The sequence below is a fragment of the Microtus pennsylvanicus genome, chromosome 7 (assembly GCF_037038515.1).
Source record: "Microtus pennsylvanicus isolate mMicPen1 chromosome 7, mMicPen1.hap1, whole genome shotgun sequence".
Taxonomy (NCBI): domain Eukaryota; kingdom Metazoa; phylum Chordata; class Mammalia; order Rodentia; family Cricetidae; genus Microtus; species Microtus pennsylvanicus.
In genome coordinates, this window is record NC_134585.1 from 117,272,280 (window position 1) to 117,296,291 (window position 24,012).

The 24,012-nt window shown below is 47.1% G+C and overlaps 1 protein-coding gene across 3 annotated transcripts in view; it reads left to right on the forward strand.

The window, feature by feature from the left end:
- The window catches only part of Gpr89a (G protein-coupled receptor 89A), a 37,148-nt gene that overhangs the window by 9,163 nt on the left and 3,973 nt on the right, over positions 1–24,012 (forward strand). The window contains exons 2-11 of one of the 3 annotated variants that reach the window (XM_075978056.1): positions 2,525–2,584; positions 3,816–3,919; positions 7,088–7,194; positions 7,710–7,811; positions 9,566–9,686; positions 10,780–10,860; positions 15,146–15,255; positions 17,352–17,440; positions 18,211–18,303; positions 23,498–23,593. In XM_075978056.1, the coding sequence (XP_075834171.1) occupies positions 2,525–2,584; positions 3,816–3,919; positions 7,088–7,194; positions 7,710–7,811; positions 9,566–9,686; positions 10,780–10,860; positions 15,146–15,255; positions 17,352–17,440; positions 18,211–18,303; positions 23,498–23,593 (963 nt within the window). Of the gene's footprint in view, positions 1–2,524; positions 2,585–3,714; positions 3,920–7,087; positions 7,195–7,709; positions 7,812–9,565; positions 9,687–10,779; positions 10,861–15,145; positions 15,256–17,351; positions 17,441–18,210; positions 18,304–23,497; positions 23,594–24,012 lie in introns of all 3 variants that reach the window. The other 2 variants (XM_075978058.1, XM_075978057.1) reach the window with 2 other exon arrangements.

Here is a 24,012-nt window from a genome sequence, read left to right on the forward strand (position 1 = left end):
TTATTTTTTATCATCAAAACTATGTAAACTAACATTATTATCAGTTAGACAGTACAGCTTAGGAAGAAATCATCTTCATAATAATTCACAGGTAAAAATGCCCAGCAGAACAGGCATTTTCAGAATCCATGAGATAAACACACACATTACAGGGAGTGGGGCTCTCCCCACACCCATTCACACCATCCCAGATACCAGAGAAAATGGCAGCCGCAAACATGTAAAGGCACAGCAGAAGCAAAAGCTACTCTGGAGTCTGTGGTCTTGGGGCCTTACCCAGCCGAGATTCACCCATTGGGATTTTCCTCCTGGTGGGGTGACACCTCACTGCTGCTCCTCTGACGTGGCCACTGGCAAGTGACCCTGTCTCTGGCTGGTTATTGTTGCGTCTGGGACTGCGCAGCTGTTGCTGTCAGCATGGGCTCACTTGTCCCCTGCTCTCATAGACTGGTTCCTCAGCGAGCGCTCCTCCTGCTGCGGACTTGCAGAACACTGTGGAGTGTGACATCTTCCTGGTGACATCTAATGAGAATCAGCTTATTGGGACTCATCAGCCAGGACCTCATGCTTCTTCTTTTCTATTTAATAATTTTTCATACAATGTGTTTTGACCATATTCTCTCTCCTCCCCAGCTTCTCCCCAGCTCTTCCTCCCCTCCCTGCTCTCCCAGCAGCCTGTTTGCTCTCTCAGAACCAGTGAGACAAAGATAACACAACAAAGCATGGAGCCGGGTTTGCTCTCTCAGAACCAGGGAGACAAAGACAACACAACAAAGCATGGAGCCGGGTTTGCTCTCTCAGAACCAGGGAGACAAAGATAACACAACAAAGCATGGAGCCGGGTTTGTGTTGGCCCTGGAGTGTGGCTGATACACCCGTTACCTCCATTAGAGAAAACTTACTTTCTCTTTTCCAGCAGGTGTAAATTGCAAATAGCTTCTTCATTAGGGGTGGGACTGTATGTCCGCGTCCCCTTCTCAGCGCTAGGACTTTGTCTGGTTTAAGCCTGTGTAGGTCTTGTGTGTGTGTTCTTATGCAACATGCAAAGGCACAGTTTCTGATTGGCTAGCAGGACCTGCTGCATTTGTTTCTTTCTGAGTAGCAGCTTTCTTTACCTGTGGTCTTTTAGTTTTTACATGTTATTTTAAGAACTGGGGACCAGGCAGAGATGGTACATAGCTTCTAGCACTTGAGAAGCAGAGGCAGGTGGATCTGTTAGTTTGAGGCTAGCCTGGTCTACAATGTGAGTTCCAGAACAGCCAGGGCTGCATAATGAAACCCTGTCTCGGAGCAAACAAAAAACAAAAAAAAAAAACACCCAAACAAACAAAACCAAACAAACCCTAAACTGTGGTTTGGGCACTGCGGGCCCTCTGTTTCTGTTCCTGCTTTGATGACCCAACAGTACTAAGACATGCCCTGGATGCTCAGTTCATTCCATAGTTATAGTTTTTACAGTATTTGTCAGCTTGGAAGGTATAAGGTGTAGGAAAAGAATGATTGAACCCCTAACTCAGGTACAGGATGCTGGCATCAGCAGATAACAGGCGTAAATGGAGGTTTCTCTTCCACCTGCTAGTTTCTGAATAACCACACAGAGGCTTACTATTACTTATAAATGTCTGGCCAATGGCTCAGGCTTATTACTAGCTAGCTCTTATATTTAAATTAACCTATATTTCTTCTCTATGCTTTTCCATGTGGTTCATGGCATATTACCTCATTTTCTACATGTCTTGCTTCCTTGGCGACTGGCTAGCTGCATCTCCCAGACTCTACCCTTCTTTTGGACTATCTGCCTCTCTCTATCCTGTCTTGCCATAGGCCAAAGCAGCTTATTTATCAACCAGTGAGCGCAGCACATATTCAAGGCATACAGAAAGACATCCCACAGCAAATAGGTGTACTCTGTGGAAGCAGGCTACTGAGCAGACAAATGAGGTGGGCATGGTATGGTTCAGTAGGGCTTGGATGGGCTGTTGTCAGCAATTATCATCGGTCTATAAAAGTAACTGCCAATTGACTGGTTTTTCCTGTACGTGTGGGTAACAGGTAATCGGACAAGTGGGGATTGGGATTGATCTATACCAGAAACGCTTCATGCTCATTTAGGAGAGTTGAAAGGAGCATAAATGCCCCAGGATTCTTTTTCTGGGGAATAAATAGCTCTGTTTCTGTGAAAGCTTGACATTCTGCTTGGTTAGCATATGGCCCGTGGCACCAGCCAAACACTGAGTAGAGCCTTTGTTTGTTTGCCGACTTTTCTAGGTTATAAACTGGTTTATAGCATTATGGGAATATATATGTATTTTCATTTTGTCTACCTTAAAACTCATTCTGTACAATGAATAATTTAAAAATTCTAAGAGCATCTAAGTGTTTCTTTCCAATGTCATAAGTAGGTCTCATTTTTAATCTCTAAAAATAACTGTCTAGTTATCAGACATTTTACCATAAAATAATCTCTATGAGGCATTTGTCAAAAGAAGATGGATCTTGACATTCTGTCTTTCTTCTCCCCTAGATACTGTTTTTTGGATTCGGTTGGCTTTTCTTCATGCGCCAGTTGTTTAAGGACTATGAGGTGAGAAGAAACCATTTTATGCTTTAGTTTGTTTAGAATGGAACAAGAAAAATGATTCCATGAAAAAAACCAAAAAAACCTTTTCGGGCAGTCGTGGTACACTCAGGAGGCAGGGGCAAGCTTGTCTCAGTTCGAGGCCAGCCTGGTCTACAGCGTAAGTTTCAGGACAGATAGGAATACACAGAGAAACCCTATCTTTAAAATCAAACAAAAAGATTGTGTTTACTTCCTCAGATAGAAAACCTGTGCCAATCAATAATGTGCAATTCTGAAACTACATACTACAGCCAGGCTTCACTAATAGATTTATTATCTATTTCCTTACTAACTTACTTATCACAGGTTTGTGAAACTGGGTCTTGCTATGTAACTCAGGCTGGCCTGGGACTCCCTATATAGCTTAGGCTGACCAGTAACTCATAGCAATCCTCCTGCTTCAACCTCCCAAGTGGTAGTGGGATTATAGGCATGTACCACAAGGCCCTACTGGTTTGGGTGATTTAAAACCAAAAACAGAAATAACAACAAAAAACTTAAGAACCAGGAAGAGCATCTTTAGTCATTTGGGTGCTGTATACCCCGAAAGCAGAGGCTTATTTTCAAGAGGAAATTTAATTTCTAATGCCTGGGTCGTGCCCTTTTAGTCCACAATTGCCAGCCTTCAAGGTTAAGGCAACACGCAAATCCCAAAGCTACTCTGGTTTTTGTTTTGTTTTGTTTAAGCCTTAGATTCATATCCTATGCTGGCCATTTTCTAATATAATTTCACTACTTAGTTATCTGGACACTTTGGAGGCATTTCTAAGATGTTCATTATTAGGCCTCCTCGGGAGTTTTAGGAAGTGCCTGGAAGAGCCCAGGATTCTAGAGAATCTGTATGTTCTAAGGCCTCTCAGGAAAACTCTAGAGCCTATGTGAGCTCAACAGTGTTGAAGAACTGTTAACTTTAACCATGCGTGCAGACCTTTTCCCTTTCTGCCATTGACATCGGGCATCTAATGCTGCTTGTGACCCAGTCATTTCGTCCTTTGTGCTTTAAATTCCCCAACCACGAGAAGATTCCGGTAAGAGGCGGCCATGAGTCCTAAGTGTTGCCCGCTTCAATCGTGTAACCCAAGTTTCTGCCTCAGACTGCAGAATTGAACACGGGTTTTCAGACTCGCCGTCGGAAGACTCTGCATTCAGAATGTCAGGGAAGCACATGACTGGCTTGGCATCCGACTTTTAACAGGTGCGGCAGTACGTTGTGCAGGTGATCTTCTCCGTGACCTTTGCGTTTTCCTGCACCATGTTTGAGCTTATCATCTTTGAAATCCTGGGAGTTCTGAACAGCAGGTGAGTGCCGGCCCGACATCCTTTCCCCGGAAGTGCACGGCCCTCCATTTGCAGTAGATGTGCCACCTGGATGTCATGGTGGAATTGCCTACCGTGCGGCTAGAGGTTAGTCTCGGGAGCTGCAGCGATCGCCAAAAATGATTACCTAGTAACAGGTCCAGCAAGACGTCCAGGGGAAACTGCCCTGACCACTAGCTCTGCAGAACCCCCTGAGCATGAGGCCATGGGAGTCTCTGACCTGGGCTTCACTCCAGCAGCTTTCTGATTCTCAGACTCTGACCAAATGCTAGTCACGCCCCTAACTTGGCCACCACTTGAAAAGATCAAAATTCAAGGACTTCAAGGAAGACTGATCTCCAGTTCGTCTATCTTACCCACCCCGGTTAATTTTACACATAGTCAGGTGGATTGAACTGAGGATGGTTTTGAAAATGTCTTTTTAAAGTCCCTCCTGGGGCTTGGCTGTAGTCGTGACTCCTACTCCAGACTTGTTCTATAGTAATCCAAACCTTGTCTGGATGAGCTACAGAGGATGGACAAGTGATTTTTATGCTGTTTGCTAGATTGCGTTATCATAACATGGACATTTTACTCTCTTGGTAGAATTTAGCAAACGTTTCTGTGAAACACTAGATATTCGTAAGTATTTCAGACTTTGTAAGCTGTGGGATGTCTTCCATAACACTCAGATCTGCCGTTGTAAAGCAGAAGTGCTGTAAGCAGTGCGGAAACAAACGAGTACAGTCCTGCCCCAGTGAAACCTCTTTGTGAAAGTTGCTAGGTGCAGGGGCCCTGGTTCACTGACCATAGAGCTGAGCGGTAGTCATGGTAAGAGCACACCTTCTGTTTGTAGTGCATTGTATCCCCAAACTCGCAACCCATGGTAATCCTTTCCCGTCAGAAACGGTCTGTCTTTTGTGACAGAAACGGTCTGTCTTTCCCATCAGAAACGGTCTGTCTTTCCCATCAGAAACGGTCTGTCTTTCCCATCAGAAATGGTCTGTCTTTCCTGTCAGAAACGGTCTGTCTTTCCTGTCAGAAACGGTCTGTCTTTCCCATCAGAAATGGTCTGTCTTTAGTGCACATTTCTCGCATTCCTCAATTTACCTTAGAGGCAGGAATGAGCGCTGCTCAAGTCCGATTCAGGTTCAGGTTTATTTTTCAGACGGGCTTTGTTTAGGCCAAAACATGTTATGCTGCTATATCTCTTTCTTCATGCCAACATTCTGTGGACAGAAATGTGGACATGATCACGTGGTCTGTCTTGCATTCACTAGATTCAGAATAACTTTGAGAAGAGAATTTTGCCTCTGAGTGAGTAGTCCTTTGACATACCTCTAGTAGAGGATGTAGGCATCCTGTTCACATGCAGAGGATTGTTTGGATCCTTTTTTTCCCCAAGAGAACATCACTCTATTTCCTGTTAAAAAGACCAGCTAAAACATGTGACCACTTTTCTTATGTGTATCAGTGCTTTTACCTGTGTGCATGCTAAGTGTGCCATGTGTATGCCTGGTACCCAGATTAGCCAGAAGAGGGCATCAGATCCTCTGGCACTGGAGTTACTTTTTACTTATTTATTTAGAGAGAGGGTCTCACTATATAGCCCTGGCTAGCTTGGGACTTATATATCCCAGGCTGACCTCAGACTCATAAAGATCTACCTGCCTCTTCCTTCTGAGTACTGGGATTAAAGATGTGTGCCACTATGCCCTGCATAAAAATTTTAATAGATAAAATGTATATTATAAATATTAACGAGAGTTGTGCATGTCAAATATTTAGATCAAACTATGAAAGTATTTGAGTCTTTATTACCTCAGAATTGCTATTAACATATATTTTTCCTTTAATAATTTTTATTTTAATTTTATTACATTTATTTATTGAGGAGGGGCACATAAATATAGGTCCCTGCATATATGTGGAAGTTGGAGGACAACTTTCAGGGCTCAATGTTCTCCTTCTGTAATGTGGGTCTTAGGAATCAAACTTTGGTCATCAGGTTTAGCACAAATGCCCTTACTCACTGAACCATCTCACCAGCCCTGTTTTGGTTTGGTTTTGAGACAGGGTGTCATGTAGCCCAGGACAGCCTCACACTTACTATGTGACAAAGGCTGATTTTGTGTCTTCTTGCCTCGACTTCCCAAGTCCTGGAATTATAGGTGTGTAGGACTAAGCTTTCCTTTAATTCTGTTTGTACCAGGGTTTTAGGGGGGCCACCGGCCAGCTCCCAACCTAGCTTGGGTTCGTTTCTGGCTATCTCTTTAACTTAAATTAGCCATTTCTCTTATCTACCTTTTACCTCAGGGATTTTTTTTAACTTTTCCCTCCTTCTGTATATCTTACTTTCAGTGTTTCTCGTGTCTGGCTGGCAGGTGGCTGCCTGGCTTCCTGCCTCAGCCATGTCGCTCTCTTTCTCCCTTGTTCTCCTCCTCATCCTTCTCTCATTCTCAAGAGTCTTCCTGTGTATTTTCTCTGCCTGCCAGCCCCGCCTATCCTTTCTTCTGTCTAGCTATTGGCTATTCAGCTTTTTATTAGACCAATCAGGTGCCTTAAGCAGCAAGGTAAAACAAGTGTAACACATCTTTACATAGTTAAAATGATGTTCCACATCTATTATTGTTGTTGTTATTTATTATTATTATCATTCTTATTACATTTAGAATCTATGTTATTCATATTGCCTAGGAGCATGACTGAAGTATTAACATTCTTACTTTTTAAAATGAAAATCTCAGGTTAAGATGGTCATGTACCATTTAGAAATTTTTATTGGTTTTGTTTCTTGTTTTCTTGCAAGACAGGATTTCAATGATGTCACCTAAGCTGGCCTTGAATTCACAGTCCTAGTTCCTCTTCCTAAATGCTGATATTATAAGCATAAACCACCAAGGAGTGGGGAAGGATTAAAACAGGGTATTTCTCCGTAACCCCAGCTGTCATGGAACTCACTATGTGAGACCAGGCTAGCCTCAAACTCACAAAGATTCTCTTGAATCTGCCTCCCAAGTGCTGGGAGTACAGGCGCCCAGCTGTCTAACAGTCTAGTTGGCTGAGTAGGTGGAGTGTGTTCAGTGTGGGCTCCAAGAGCAGGGGCCTTTGGAACACTAACAGAATGGACTTGCCAACCTGCCCTCCAAATGACTTTGACATTGATTTCAGCTCCCGTTACTTCCACTGGAAGATGAACCTGTGTGTGATTCTGCTCATCCTGGTCTTCATGGTCCCTTTCTACATTGGTTATTTTATCGTGAGTAACATCCAACTTTGTGAGTATTTTGCCTCCTTACGTCAGCACCTAGCCTGGGATGCATGCTGTTGGGAGTAGATCACAGACAGCCTCACTTGTCTGTTTTTATACTGGTGACTGGGGACACCAGCATCTTAAAGCAGTCATAAGATGAGTTCTGTCTAAAAAAATAGATTGTGTCTCCTGCCAGAGATTAATTTCTGCTTCTGCTATGATGTTCCCTTCAATTCATCCACACTGTAATTTTAGCAACATTTTTCTAATGAGGGGGAGGGTTTGGGGGAGTTGGGAAAGGAAAAGGAATATGACCAATATGTGAAATCTTCAAAGAATAAATGAAAGCAGTATTTTAAAAAACTGAGTAAGAGAAATTCTTAACTAAAATATAAAATGTTCTAATTACACACAAAGATTTCCTAATGGTGGTAAGAATGCTTTTGAAAAGAATTGTGTAGTTCCGGTATTTGCATATTATTTACGTGTGTGATGGGCTGTTTAGTAGCTGTCCTCCTGACAGCCTCGTTCCCATCTCAGTGCACAAGCAGCGCCTGCTCTTCTCCTGTCTCCTATGGCTGACCTTCATGTACTTCTTCTGGAAGCTGGGCGATCCGTTTCCCATTCTCAGCCCAAAGCATGGTGAGTACAATGGGAAGCATGGCTGTTCCGTCTTCTAATTAGAAATGAAAAATAACCCTTCAAACTTTGATTGTGGGAAATACAGCAAGATATTTCTCTCAAAAGTATTTGGCTTCAAAATAAAATTCTTCCTTCTTTCCAAGGGCATCGAACGCTAGTTCGGCTGCATAGGAATTATAGAGCATGCGTGATTGCCAGTCAGCTTTCTGTTACTGTTGCGAGAATTAATTAACTTAAAACAAGAAAGATTTATTGTGACTCATAGCATTGGAGGTTCATCAGTGGGCGCTTGGCCTGTTGGGTCTATTGCAAAAAAGTGCATTATAGTGGGAGCACGTGGCAAAGGAGGCACCCTCCATGACACCAAGAAATGCAGAGAAGGAAGAAGGGTGCCTGGGTGTCACTGTTCTCTTCAAGAGCATGCCTTTCTGATAGACCCTTGTTTTCTTTTTCTTGACACTTGTGGGTGGGCTTGCCCACTCTCATGTGGAGGTCAGTGGACATCTCTCGAGAGTCAGTTCTCTCCTTCTGCCATGTGGATTCCAGAGATCAAACTCCGGTCATTAGCCCTGGCAGCAAGCGCTCTTACCCACTGAGCCAGCACAGAGCCTCTGCCCAGCTGCTCACCACCCCTGCACTGTTCATGTCCACGTGAGCATGCCAGTTTGGTGAAACCTACAAACATTTGAGCCTTAGTCTCAAGAAAGCCTGGGAATGAAAGAACTTTGTGCTTCCCAGATCCTAGTACAGAGGGGGGAAAGCTGGAAAAGGATTGGAATAGATGCTGAGTGCATCAGAGTCTGCAGTCCGCACACCTCCCATCCTTCCACGGCACCAGAGTCTGCAGTCCGCACACCTCCCATCCTTCCACAGCACCAGAGTCTGCAGTCCGCACACCTCCCATCCTTCCACGGCACCAGAGTCTGCAGTCCGCACACCTCCCATCCTTCCACAGCACCAGAGTCTGCAGTCCGCACACCTCCCATCCTTCCACGGCACCAGAGTCTGCAGTCCGCACACCTCCCAACCTCCTTCCATGTGTTCACATGACCTGGTAGCTTGGATTTGGGGAAGAAAAGTTTCCCTTCATTTGGGTCAGAGGAAACACATAGTTTCTGAAAGCACATAGCCATTCAGTGAGATGGCTCAGAAGTCAAAGGCATCGGCTGTCAAAGGCATCAACCCGAGTTCCATCTCTGGGATCCACATGGTGGAAGGAGATCACTATCTGCCACATCCCCTCTAACCATATGTGTGCTGTGGTCTGGTGCATGCAAACAAATAAAGCGAATTAATAAAGAAATAAAAACCAATTTTAACAGAAGCACAGTTTGCATAACTAAGTATATTTAAACATAAATAGCAGTATCTGTTGCAGCATTTCAAATAATAAGCACAGGAGTTCAGCAGCCTGTCATTAATAATTAAAAGTAATGCTTGTCAGCTGGAGAGCTGGCTCAGTGGTTGGAAGCACTTATGCTCCTGCAGAGGACCTGGGTTTGGTTCCCAACACCCATGTGGTGATTCACAACCGTCTGGAACTCCAGTTGCAGGGGATCCAGTGCTCTTCTGACCTCTGCAGGCAGCAGGTATACTCATAGGCAAAACACTCATGCATAACAAATGAATCTAAAGCATGAGTTGTACTAGGCTACACGTACTGGTTGATATTTTAAGTAATGTTAGCTTTCGCGGTGCAGGTGACAGCCACTCCGTGTGTATTGCCTGGCCTTGATGTGTTTGGATGTTTTTAGGGATCTTGTCCATAGAACAGCTCATCAGCCGGGTGGGCGTGATCGGGGTGACGCTCATGGCTCTGCTGTCCGGATTTGGTGCCGTCAACTGCCCGTACACATACATGTCCTACTTCCTTAGGTAATGCATACTTCATTTCTTTCCTGGTTCATTGTTCCTGGAACATGTGTGTCATGCCACATCTTTAATATTCACATATTAGATCTAGGACTGCTTTCTTATCCTTCCTCTGTGCCCATGGGTGCTTATCAGACACCTTCCTTACAAGTCTTTTCTCATTTCTTAGGAAACAGCAACTCCACTCATAGCTTAAGTTTAAGTTAGATTCTCTGACCTCAGGCCCCGGACACTGGGATTACAGGCATGTGCCACCACATCCAACTCCTTTATTTTTTAAGTGGCGACTTTCATGCCCCTGTACCATGCTATTTAAATGCGCGTTTCCGGTGGGCAACAGTGTGGACATCTCCCAACTTCCGTAAATTGGTTCCTCCTTAACATCGAATAGTAGAAGACATCGCCAATTTAAACATTTTAAAATATTTTATGTATATAAGTTCCTGTGTATATGCATGTGCATATGTGTACACCTGGTGCCCACAGAGCCTCAGCTGCTGCTCTGGAACTGAGTTACAGACCTGTGCGCCACCACAGAGGGGGCAGGAACTGGCCACTCTGCAGGAGGGGCCTACTCCTTTTTTCCTTTTTTTGACCCCTCAAGTTTATTTGTTGGTTTGTTTTTCGGGTTTTGTTTTGCTTTTTGTTGTTTTCCTTTTCAAGACAGGGTTTCTCTGTGTATCCCTGGCTACCCTGGAATTCACTCTGTAGGCCAGGCCGGCCTTGAACTCACAGAGATCTGCCTGCCTCTGTTTCCCAAGTGCTGGAATTAAAGATGTGCACCACTGCCTGCCCAGTACTCTTAACCCCAAACCAGCTTTCTAGCCACTAAACATTTTAAATGTGTCTGGTCAAGGCTAAGAAATAAGAAAGACTGTGAGGGCTCAGGGTACCCTCTACTGCTTAGGACGACCGAAAACTTAGCTATAAGAAGCAACACTACAAGCATTTTAGCCTAATGGAGTCATTTAATATTTTCCAGAAAAGCAGGCCCTTGAATTGTTGAGTAGCAATTGGGATTTATGATTCACCAGATGGTTTGTATGATATGTATGGATGGGACCCCAAAACCTGGCTCAGTTTTTGCTCATTGCAGGAACGTGACTGACACGGATATCCTGGCCCTGGAGCGGCGGCTGCTGCAGACCATGGACATGATCATAAGCAAAAAGAAAAGGTGAGGCCAGCGCACTGTGCTTGCTGTGCTCACTGTAGAGAGCCCAGGCACCTTCTTACTGTCTCCATCACAGGGCTGTGCTCGCTGTAGGAGGCGCCTTCTTACTGTCTCCATCACAGGGCTGTGCTCGCTGTAGAAAGCCCAGGTGCCTTCTTACTGTCTCCATCACAGGGCTGTGCTCGCTGTAGGAGGCGCCTTCTTACTGTCTCCATCACAGCTTATAACCGCCCATACCTCCAGCTCTGGGGATCTGACGCCTCTTCTGGACCCCACAGACATACTCACGTGCACAGACGTACATACACACAGACCCACTCACATGCACACGCGCATACACACAGACCCACTCACATGCACACGCGCATACACACAGACCCACTCACATGCACACGCGCATACACACAGACACACTCACATGCACACGCGCATACACACAGACACACTCACATGCACATACATACACATCCACTCAAATGCACACGCACATACACACAGACACACTCACATGCATAGATACACACAAGACACACTCACATGCACATACATACACACCCACTCACATGCACACACACAGACCCACTCACATGCACATGCGCATACACACAGACCCACTCACATGCATAGATACACACAAGACACACTCACATGCACACACACGCACATATACACAGACCCACTCACGTGCACAGACGCACATATACACAGACCCACTCACGTGCACAGATGCACATACACACAAGACACACTCACATGCACACACACGCACATACACACAGACCCACTCACATGCACATGCGCATACACACAGACCTACTCACATGCACATGCGCATACACAGCCACTCACATGCACACGCACATAACACACAGACGCACTCACATGCACACGCACAGACACACAGACTCAGTCACATGCACACACACATACACACAGACCCACTCACATGCACAGATACACACAAGACACACTGACATGCACACAAAGACACTCAAATGCAGACACACAGACCCACTCAGATGCACACACACATACAAACATCCACTCACATGCACACACACAGACACACTCATATGCACATACTTACCCAGTCACATGCACACACACATACACAGACCCACTCACATGCACAGATACACACAAGACCCTCTCACATGCACACACACATACACACACCCACTCACATGCACACACAGACACTCAAATGCACGCACACACACATACACACAGACCCGCTCACATATACACAGATCCACTCACATGCACACATACACACAGACTACTCACATACACAGACAAATGAACATGTTTTAATGGTATAACACCGAATGCTAGTTGGTAAGGATACAGAAAACAGAACTTACATAAGTTCCTGGTACAAATGTAGGGTGGTAGAGTAACTAGAATACGATCTAGCTTTCTTTTAAAAAAAAAAAAAACAACCCTAAACATTCCAGTATCCAAATCCAGAAATTGTATTAGGTGTTCACGCAAAGAAATAAAATAAGAACACAAAAATGAACATAGCATTGTTTTTAGCAGCTTTATTCATAGAAAGCCCAAGCCCAAACTAGAGATAACTTTTCATGGGTGAGTGATTAAAAACACTGGTAATAACCATACTGTGGAATGCTATTTAGAAGTAAGAATGAACAAACTTCAGTGCACACAAGAACCTCAACAAACCTACAGGACCTTTGCTTAGTGGAAGGAAGGCCATTTGCTGTAGGACAGACACTGCTCCATCCTTGTCATGAGGAAGGCCTTCTCCATAGGACAGACACTGCTCCATCCTCGTCATGAGGACGGCCTTCTCCATAGGACAGACACTGCTCCATCCTCGTCATGAGGACGGCATTCTCCATAGGACAGACACTGCTCCATCCTCGTCATGAGGAAGGCATTCTCCATAGGACAGACACTGCTCCATCCTCGTCATGAGGACGGCCTTCTCCATAGGACAGACACTGCTCCATCCTCGTCATGAGGAAGGCATTCTCCATAGGACAGACACTGCTCCATCCTCGTCATGAGGACGGCCTTCTCCATAGGACAGACACTGCTCCATCCTCGTCATGAGGACGGCCTTCTCCATAGGACAGACACTGCTCCATCCTAGTCATGAGGACGGCATTCTCCATAGGACAGACACTGCTCCATCCTCGTCATGAGGACGGCCCTCCACCATAGGACAGACATTGCTCCATCCTCGTCATGAGGAAGGCCCTCCACCATAGGACAGACACTGCTCCATCCTCGTCATGAGGAAGGCCTTCTCCATAGGACACTGCTCCATCGTAGTCATATGCATGCTCTGGAAATGACAAAACTGAAGAATTGGAGGACATTTCCAGGGGCTGAGGAATTGGTAGTAGGTGAGTTGTGGACTCTCCAAGGACAAATGAAGGTCCTTTAGTGATGGAGATGTTGTATTCATAAGTGTTTGAATGTCGACTTCCTCTATACTTAAAGCCATATATGAGTGTCTGTTATTTCTAAAATTCTGAGTTCTGATGGGCTGGTGAGATTGTTTGCCACTAAACCTGGTGATATGATTCCATCCTCAAACCCACATACTTAAAGGACATACACACAAATAATAAAATACTTTAAATAAAGAGAAGTAATGGCTGAACTAGAAATGGGAACTATGAAACCATAGGTTGACATAAAGTAGAATGCATCAGCAGCACGTGCGCTAAGATCGGAGCGGGCACAGTTAGCATGGCCCCTGCACGTAACAAGGATGATGTGGTCTTCATGACGTGTTCGACATTTTTCAGACTCCTCTCATTCGTGCTTCTGCCAGACCTCAGCCGCCTGCCTGTGGTTTTCTTATGAGGAGTTTTTAAATGGCATCCGACCTCCTGTCACAAGTGACCTTACAAAGGGAGGCAGTGGGAAAGCTGAAGGCAAAAATGGCTACGGTGCCTGTGTGTTCGAATACATTGGAAAAGCGCATCTCAGAAAGGTTGATGCTGTTCACCTGTTCTTCTTCAGTGTATGTTTATTTTTGTCTGCAACTTATTTGCCAAGAGCAAAGCAGGGTTAGAATTAGGTGATTAAAACCAAAAGTGGAAGTGAATTGTCTAAAACTGGGGGTACCTGTCGGCCCACAGCCAGCTTTCACGTCTGGTTATTCCGTTTGTCTGTCTGCTGAGAGTGCACAGCACGGCGTCTGTCACCTTCTCATAGGCAGCCAGTGCCACAGCACAGCCTTCACATGTTGAAGGGACAACAGAAATGACGTCTGTGCTCCTCTTTCAGCTGCCTTGCTGCTCACCCCAGGTGCTGAGCCCAAGTAAACTATGAATGCATAGCCCAGAACCTCATCACACGCTGGTCCCACGCTCCTGTTAGAGCTGGCTGAATCGTGGGTCTGAGCCTTTGCTGGTTCCTTTTTGTCTTCCCAGCATGCCAAGCTATGGGGTGTATGTCAAGAAAGGCAGAAAGCTCAAGCTTGGGCTAGTTCATTCTTCCAGGCAGAGCTCGCTGGGGAATAGGCTCTTCCAGCAGCCATTGTTGTGAATGGCCTTTTACCTGGGGCTTTAAAAATTTAGCCCACAGAAATGCCACCTGGCCCTTGGTCCCCTGGTGCCATTTGTAGGAGTCCCAGACATGAAACCAGTGCCGATGCTTTCTCCTCGTCGTTTTTACCTCTCGTCACCCAGAAATGTCCTCCTTGGATTTCTCTGTGGCCTTCCTTCTACCTGTACTAGATCCACGCTGGTTGACTTTGGGCCTGTTGTACTCTTCAAACAATCATTTGTGTGTTTTCTGGGCTCACGGGACCTTGTTCCTATTTCCTCTGAGAGATTAGAACTTGCTGGCAGCTGCCATTGAGCCACTGAGTCCCCCACAGAGGAGGAGGGGGAGGGAGTGGTGTCATTATGTCACCTCATCCAGCTGTGGCTTGGGTAACAGTCATGGAGAGAGGAGGACTCAGCCATGCGGCCCTGTTTATATGATCTTCCTTTTTCCTCTCTGTCATCGGCCTTTCCTTGTGTCCTCCTCCGCCTGACTCTTATCTAGATCTGTTAGCTGCCTCTTGTTCCTTGATTGATACTAACAGACAGCGAGGACGAGGCTGGCTGTTATTAGTCTCTACAACCATCCAGAGTGGGGAAGGAAGCTGCAAGTCTCTCAGCTTTCAGGGGCCTCTACTCCATGTCCTGTGCCTCTGGACCAGGCCACGTCACCAGCGGACACACAGCCGTGGCATGGAAAGGTGGATGGGACGAGGCTGAGGCACGCTTCTTGGCTCAGGCTTCTGTTTTCTTTATTTCAGGATGGCCGTGGCACGGAGAACCATGTTCCAGAGGGGGGAGGTGCAGAACAAGCCGTCAGGACTCTGGGGCATGCTGAAGAGCGTGACCGCATCAGCCCCAGGAAGCGAAAGTATCCTTTATCCCCTCTGACTTTTCTCCTCTCCGCACCAGGGGCAGAAAGAGCCTAGTGCTAGCTCAGACCCCTCTAGGGCGCCTGTTGCGTCAGGGTCCAGACTCGCCAGAACTGGGCATAGGAAGTCAGTGGGTACCTAACCACAGAGACAGCCTCTGAGCTGGAGGGGACCTTTGAGGTCATTCTTACCAATTTACACATGAGAACAGACCCGGAGACGTAAAGTCACACAGTGGTTTGTGGCAAATGTAGGAGCAGAACTGTGTTCACACCTCTATAACTTGTTCTGCCCTGCTGTTCCGTGTCACATTGCTGCAAGACAGCGCACAGTGGCTCCCTGCAGCAGCGGGTGGTGCATGCATGTGCTGGCAAGGGTCCATTTCTTACCCATGTAGTGCCCATGCAGATTTCAAGTACCACCATTTCTTCCTTAAATACCAGGGTGACTGGGTTTATAGACTGTCCCTGGCCCTGCTGGTTTGGGGGCTCACTAATTCCCACATGGGGATAACCAAGTCTGTTTGTGACCCCCGTGTCAGACTGAGGGCTGATATGAGGTGGCACATCCCTGCTCCCTCTCGCCCAGATCAGTCAGTTGCAGAAGGACGCAGGACGTTGAGATAGACCGTGCCACACCGTCTGATGCGGCTGCAGATAAGAACTAGGCAGGAAGCCAGGCGACTGTGGCAGAAAGAGGAGAGTGGGTAATCGGGTCTGGAGAGATGGCTCTGTGGCTAAGACAGTGCACTGCTCTTGCAGAGGCTTGAGTTCAGTTCCCAGCACCCACATCAGGTGACCAATAGCCACCTGGAACTGTGTTTCTGGGGAGACCCACCAGCTCTGCCTTCTGAGGGCACCTGCGCTCATAGGCGCACCCCACCTCCCCCTCCACACACACAGCTAAAAGTAAAACCAATCTGTTTTTAAAACAGAAAAGCAATCCTGAAGCATTTGATTTGTGTCTGTTCCTAGGCAGTGCTGAGTGATAGAACGATGAATCGAACCTTCTCAAGGGAGACAGACCTGTGACTGTTCCACTCTGACGCTGAGGGCCGTAGGCCTTGCTGATAGCCCCAGATGAGGGGAGGAACAGAGGCCACTTTGGACTTCACAAAGGAAGGAAGCTTTGAATTACTAGGACTTAATATCTTTATTACTTTAAACTCATAAAAACCAAAGTGTAGGGTAATAAATATGTTAACAAGCGTATGAAGGTGACGTTAGCTCTCTGAGCGCCTGTTTCTTTAATAGTGACACTGCTCACCAGGTGTGGAGGATAACCTCTGGCAGTGGAAAGGGCAGGCCCACCTGTACGCAAGTGGCCCTAGCCGCCACGCCTGGGTGTATGATTGGAGCCTCTTTCCTTGTCTGAGAGATGGGTAGCAACTGTCCTGTGGGAATGTGGGGGGTAAAGAATGAAGCGTCTGGAAGAGCTAAAGAAGGTAGTGACGAAAGCCAGCCTGATGACTCTGTGCCACTGAGCCACGCATCCCAGCACAGACTACTCAGATGGTGTAGAGTTGCTGCAACATAGGTCTTGGTGCTGTGCTCCATTTGAGGCCTCAGGGATTGAGCAAACACCAAGCTCAGGAAAGCATCTGTCTGAAAAACCAGACATCTGAAGTGCTCCTTCACCCCCCGTCAGGCTGGAGCACTACCCCGAGAAACCAGACATCTGGGGTGCTTCTTCACCCCCCTGTCAGGCCGGAGCACTACACTGAGAAACTAGATGTCTGGGGTGCTCCTTCACCCCCCTGTTGGGCCGGAGCACTACCCTGAAAAACCAGACATCTGGGGTGCTCCTTCACCCCCCTGTCAGGCCAGAGCACTACCCCGAGAAACCAGACTCCTGGGGTACTCCTTCATCCCCCTGTCAGGCCGGAGCACTACCCTGAGAAACCAGACATCTGGGGTGCTCCTTCACCCCTGTCAGGCCGGAGCACTACCCTGAAGCACTACTGGCTGAGGTGGGAAATTCCAGACACAGGCAGGTCCCAGCGTCCGCCCTTTAGAACAGCTGAAGCGAGCCCTTTCCTCCCGCTGTTTTCTGAAGTTTCTTGGTGGTTTAACCCTTGATGCCCGCTTTCTGCCAGATCTGACTCTTATTCAACAGGAAGTAGATGCTCTGGAAGAACTAAGCAGGCAGCTTTTTCTGGAAACAGCTGACCTGTATGCTACTAAGGTACAGAGCAAGGGGACAGCTATGCTTTTACTACACGGGTGAAGAAAGGATAAGACCTCCTGGCTTGTCAGAGTCCTCTGTGACCAGGCAGTGCTCCTGAGTAAGCCGAGTGGCGTTAGGAAAGAGGGCTTATGTGTAGGAAATCTCTCTGTGATGACAAAATCATTCCTGGAACCCTCTCAGCAAAAGAACTGGAGGGATAGCAGAGACTTCAACACCCGGGAGGCTGGCCCACTCCACTTCCTGTTCCGGCCGGGGATAAAGATGGTCACTGCAGTTCTTCCTGCCTCACAAATTAGCCCCATCACAAGAGTGATGGGTGCCTGTGTTACTGGACTTCCCAAGGCACACCGAAAATGCAGTGTGGTTGAAATACACAGACTTAAGGTTGCAAACAATCCTAAGCTTCTCTGAGGGCCACTTCCAGGGTGGCTCTAAGGGCCAGGGGTTGCCAGCGTGGCCTGAGCCCACTCACCGCCTGACCCTGGGCAAGTTGTTTAACCTCTAGACTCAGTTTCTCGTCTGTAAGATGAAGGGCCTAGAACATATCTCGCAAGGGTTGTGGAGCTTTGGATGTTGGTGGGAATAGGTTGTCCTGTTTCTGGCTGACAGGTAGTACTCAGCCCAGGTTGCCCCTGGTAACGTCACTTACTGTTGCTATCATGTGTATTGTTTGACTCAGCCTCAGCAGTGAGTTGCAGGCGTGGAAATGCTTTTGTGGAAAATGTTTGCCTTTTGTCAAAACCATGTTTTGTGTTTGGTTTTCCTAGGAAAGAATCGAATACTCCAAAACATTCAAGGGGAAGTATTTCAATTTCCTGGGTTACTTTTTCTCTATTTACTGTGTCTGGAAAATTTTTATGGTATGTATATTATAGGATTTGTTTATTTATTATTATTATTTATTGATTTTACTAATGTTTTCTATGTATTATTTCTATTGTTGTTTGTTGGTGTTTATTAGTAATAATAAAGTTTATGTAGAAGCCAGAGGATGCCCCGGGGAGTCACTTCTCTCCTTCCACTTTGTTGGAGCAGAGTCTCTTGTTCTAAGCTGAGCACTCCCGGCCAGCTGAGCACTCCCTGGCCAGCTGAGCACTCCCGGCCAGCTGAGCACTCCCCGGCCAGCTGAGCACTCCCGGCCAGGTGAGCACTCCCGGCCAGGTGGAGCACTCCCGGCCAGCTGAGCACTCCCCGCTAGCTGAGTACTTCCGGCTACCTGAGCACTCCCTGCCAGCTGAGCACTCCCCGCTAGCTGAGTACTTCCGGCTACCTGAGCACTCCCTGCCAGCTGAGCACTCCCCGCTAGCTGGCCCACGGACTTCAGACAGTTCTCTGAATCCACCTCCTATCTTAGCAGAGGACTTCAAGGGTTACAGATTCAGACTATCATGTCCAACTAGGGGTGGGGCAGGGGCCGGGGTCTAGGTCTCAGACCTGGGTCCTCAGGCTTGCAAGTGTCAAGCACTTTCTCCCTGAGCTGTCTCAGCAATGGTGTTTTTAATGGTCAGAGTTTGGTGACTTTTTCAGGGAGTGGCAGGCTTTAGATGGGCTTGGCTGATAACACCGAGCTCAGTTGCACATTGGACCAAACATCACTGTCACACTGCCAAGCATCTCTTCTGTCCCCCCTCCCACAGGAGGAGTTGGAAAGGGGGATGCACACATTTCTATTTTATACTCTTCCGTAATGCCTGTGGGCACTGATTATTTCTTATTTTATACTCTTCCGTAATGCCTGTGGGCACTGATTATTTCTTATTTTATACTCTTCCGTAATGCCTGTGGGCACTGATTATTTCTTATTTTATACTCTTCCGTAATGCCTGTGGGCACTGATTATTTCTTATTTTATACTCTTCCGTAATGCCTGTGGGCACTGATTATTTCACCTCAACTCCAGTTTTCAGCTTAGAATAGAAGCCAGTTTTTATAATGTGCACCTAAAACTTAAGTACAGTTAAATTCTAAGATTGCTTCTGTAGTTCATACTTGTTTTCTGCTCTTGCCGGTATGGCTGTCCCTCAGTCATCTGATTTATCCATTGTGTATTGATTTCTCTGCCTCTGACTCAGCTGTGTCCACGCATGTCCTGTGGTTGTAGGGAAAAGGCTGAGTTCATGGTCTGGTTGGGTGAGTTTCCCGCTGGGGCAGTTTGTACAAAGAACAGCTTTGTCAGCCCGTTAGCTCATTTTCACCAGTGCCGGTGAGTGGGGGCTTTGAATCACTGGCACTAGAGTCATTGCGCTCACAGGACGCTCTCGAGTCTGATGCATCCTGTGAGAGAGCGCAGAGCTGCAGCCTCTAGGGAGCATGCCACCTGTTCAGCAGCTGCATTCAGCTGCAGTAGGCATGTACCGAGCTGTGTGCATTTTAAATGCACAGCTTGGTAAGTTTTGAACCAGGTACATCTGTATCATAGCTGCTACTCTGTTCAGATAGAGAAAACCCATCACAGTCAAATTTCCGTGCACACCCAGAATGCTCCCTCCCATCCCCAGTCCTGAGGCGGCAGCTAGTCTTTCTTTTCTGTCACAGCGTATTAGTCTGTATTTTCTAGATGTTTATAGAGATGTAACCAGACAGTGCGCATACTTTTTCTGCCTTGCTTTTGTCTGTTTTCTATCTTCAGCCTGATTGTTGGACTGTGGCAGTGTTACTGTGTGTACAGTAATTTGTTCCTTCTTACTGCTGAGCAGGATTCTGTGGTGTGGCTGTGCCACAGTTTGCAAACCCATCTTCCAATAGTATACATCTCGTTGTTTCCTGTTTGGGGACATCACATGTGTGCTGTGAACACACACATACACAAGCCTGTGTGTGGACATATGCGCTCTCTTCTCTTAGGCAGACACGTTAGGGTGGGGCATCTGACTAATGTGACAGACACATGCTTCACTTTTAAACTTCGTTGTTAAGGGAGTCGCTTGCCCAGGTGCACCTGTGGAGGTCAGAGGACAACTTTGAGGCCGTCCTCTTCCCACCTCTATGTGGGTGGGGATTGAACTCGTGTTGTCAAACCTGAGAAGCAAGCGTAACCCAGTAGCTGTTGATGTTTTCACAGTTGTACAGCTATCACCATAGTCAGGTTTGAACATTCCTACCAAACCAGAACCATTACCTCAGTCAAGTACTGAACATTTTTGTTAAACCTGAAAGAAGTCCCAGGTTCACTAGCAGTCATGCAGCGTGTGTGTGCTCCGGTCCCCGGGGCCCGGTGTCAGGCGGCACGTGTGCTCCGGTCCCCGTGCCCCGGTGTCAGGCGGCGTGTGTGCTCCGGTCCCCGTGCCCCGGTGTCAGGCGGCATGTGTGCTCCGGTCCCCGGGCCCCGGTGTCAGGCGGCACGTGTGCTCCGGTCCCCGGGCCCCGGTGTCAGGCGGCATGTGTGCTCCGGGGCCCGGTGTCAGGCGGCATGTGTGCTCCGGTGCCCGTGCCCCGGTGTCAGGCGGCATGTGTGCTCCGGTCCCCGTGCCCCGGTGTCAGGAGGCACATGTGCTCCTGTCCCCGTGCCCCGGTGTCAGGCGGCATGTGTGCTCCGGTGCCCGTGCCCCGGTGTCAGGCGGCATGTGTGCCCTGTTGTGTTGGTTCCCCTCTGCTGGTATTTTATGGCCAGAGTCACACAGTTAAGTCTTTGGTTTAGCGGATGCTTCAAAGGTTCCCCGTGCTGTACCACCCTCATTCTCTAAATGCTAACAGTGCTGTTCCCATCTCACAGCTATGCAGTGTTCTGTAAGGGCACTACCACATTTGGCTTAGCCACTTATTGGCTGATAAGCATTTGGCATGTGTCTACTTATTGGCCCATCACTAATGCAGTTGTGAACACCCATGTTTTGCAGTGAACATACTTTGATTTCTCTCACACATGCTGTGTTGCATGTTAGTGGAGTGTTGATTTCCTGCGACCTGCTAGACTGTTGCCCCTGGTGGTAACACCACTTTACATTCTGCCGACAGCAAGTGAGGAGGTTAGCTTCTCTGACACTTATACTCCTCTCTCTCTCTCTCTCTCTCTCTCTCTCTCTCTCTCTCTCTCTCTCTCTCTCGTGTGTGTGTGTGTGTGCTATGATAGTCATTTGCTGAAAGCAACAAAGAGGTTGAAAAACAACCTTAAGAAATGAATCTCCACTGTATATGTCGAGCAGCACACAGATTCTGCTAGACAGCCTTGGTGTGTGTGTGTGCCAGCCGGGGTCGCTGGGTAAACTCAGTTAAAGTTTCTGCAGAGCATCTCTAGCTCCTTCCCCACTTGGTGCTTCCTGTGCTGTTCAGTGAGTGCAGGGCAGAGCCCTTCGTGAAGTGCACAGGTTACAGGCAGATCCAAAACCATAAGCTACAGAGAGATGGAAGACACAGGGATCGAAGTGGAGAATTCAAACCCAGGCTCTCTAGGCTAAATTACTCCAAGGAGAAGTACCTTGGCATTTCCTCAATGTGACACCGACAAGTATTTGTGACTCTGAGTTTCTTACTGACGCATTTCCCCAAACAGAGGACAGCTTTTGTGCGTCTGTGCCCTTGTCCTGGGACAGCTCTTGTTTCTGCTGCTGCTGCTGCTGCGTGTATCCAGGCTGGCCGGCCATGCATCTCTGCCTCCATCCTGCAGTAGGAGTGTTGGGGTTACAGTTGTGCACCACTGAACCCAGTTTTCTGTGTGGGTTCTAGGGTTTGAACAGTCAGGCTTGTGCAGCCAAGTCGCTTTGCAGGCTGTGTGGACTTTGACTATGTGTGCACTGAGCAACGATCAATCAGCACAGGGTAGGGAGCCACCGCCTGTGCTTCACTTGTTCCTGTCTCCTAATTCCTCAAGACACTTTGAGCTGTATGGTGTGCTGCTTCTGAATATCCTGACATTTTAGTGTATAAATCATGGGTTTCACTGTAACATCCCGAAGCTTTTATCAGCCATAAAACATTTAGAATCATTATATATCCTTTGTGATTATAAAATGACCTTCTGACACCACCCTGGCAATGTTTCCGCTGTGGGGTCCTTATGTGAGATTAACAGAAGACACTGCCTTCTTTGGACTGGTGCTGCTGGGATGTATCTTCTCCCATCCTTTTACCTTTGACCTATTTGTGTCTTTATAATCAAAGTCAGTTTCTTGTGGACAACATATACAGTGATCAGGCTTTGATTTTTTTTTTTTCCTAAATTCAATTTGACAGTCTGGTGTTTCACTGGTGGGTTTAAACCAGAGGTTAACAGTCTATGGCCCTCGGGCAAACCCAGCTCTGCTTTCCCTTTGTAAATAAGATTTTACTGGCACAGAGCCAAGCCCAGTGCTTTATTGCCATGGTCGCTGTCATGATACAGGGGCTGAGTGTGCTGACCCACGATTTAGACTCCTTACGTTTAGTGGTGTCGTTGGTGGCTGGATTTAGCGTGGCTCTTGACTTGGCATCTGTCACATCTCCTGGTCTTTTAGCTGCCACAGCTGGGATGAACCAGGTGTCTTTCAGCCACGTGCTCTCGTTTGTCAGCTGGTGTCCCTCACAGCTGTGCTCCTTCTGTCATAGCTCTGAGCACTCACAGAATCACCACAGAAACGACCCTGGCAGTGCCTGGTTCTTACTCTAACTTCGTTTGCCAGAACGTTAGCTTCTGACCTCAGAATCATAGAGCACATGTGCTTTGCTGGCCTTGACTCTTTACAGAAAATAAATATGGGCTAGAGACTATTTGCCTGTGTGTGAGCAGACGAAATAGATTTCCTGCTCGTGATTTAGATTGGAAGAAGGATTAAAATGTGTTTTAGGAAACATCAACCTGTAAGATATGTTCATTAATTCATGTGGAATATTTCTTATTAAAAACCTTTAAATTACATTTATTTGTGTGTGTGTTAGGGCACATGTGACATGGACATGTGTGGTGGCCAGAGGACAACTTACAGGCGTCAGTCCTCGCCTCCCACCGTGTGAATCCCAGGGATCAAGTTTAAGTGGTCAGGCTTGGTGGCGTGAGACTTTGTTCCCTGGACCATCGGGGCTGTGTGTCACTCTTTGAGACAGTGATAAAAGGTCTTCTGACATACAGCTCTGTCTCTGCAGGCAACCATCAATATTGTTCTTGATCGAGTTGGGAAGACTGACCCTGTCACCAGAGGCATTGAGATCACCGTGAATTACCTGGGGATCCAATTTGACGTAAGAGCCGTTCTAGACCCTGGTTTGGTTCCTGCTGCTCCATCCAGCTGTAGCTTGACGCTCAGGTTTTAACCCCTGAACTTGGGTCCATTTGTCCTGTATTGACAGCTCACCTGGCACATTTGTAAACGGTCCAATTTAGCTTTCTTACTGTAAAACCATAACAGTGACCTGGATGCTACCTGCTGCTATACAGGGCCTCCTCGGCCTGCCCTCAGCCAGCCACAGCCTGCCCACAGCCAGCTACCACTTTGTTTCTCTCCACCACGTATTCAGATCTTTTCTGTGATACTCAGCAAGCTCTCCAAGCTCTCAACTCACCTTTGATCTCCGGGTAAAAAATTAGCAGCTAATTAGTGTCCTGAAATAGTGCTGAAGTGGTTTCTACTGTAAGAAACGACCTTTGTCAGTCGAGTCAG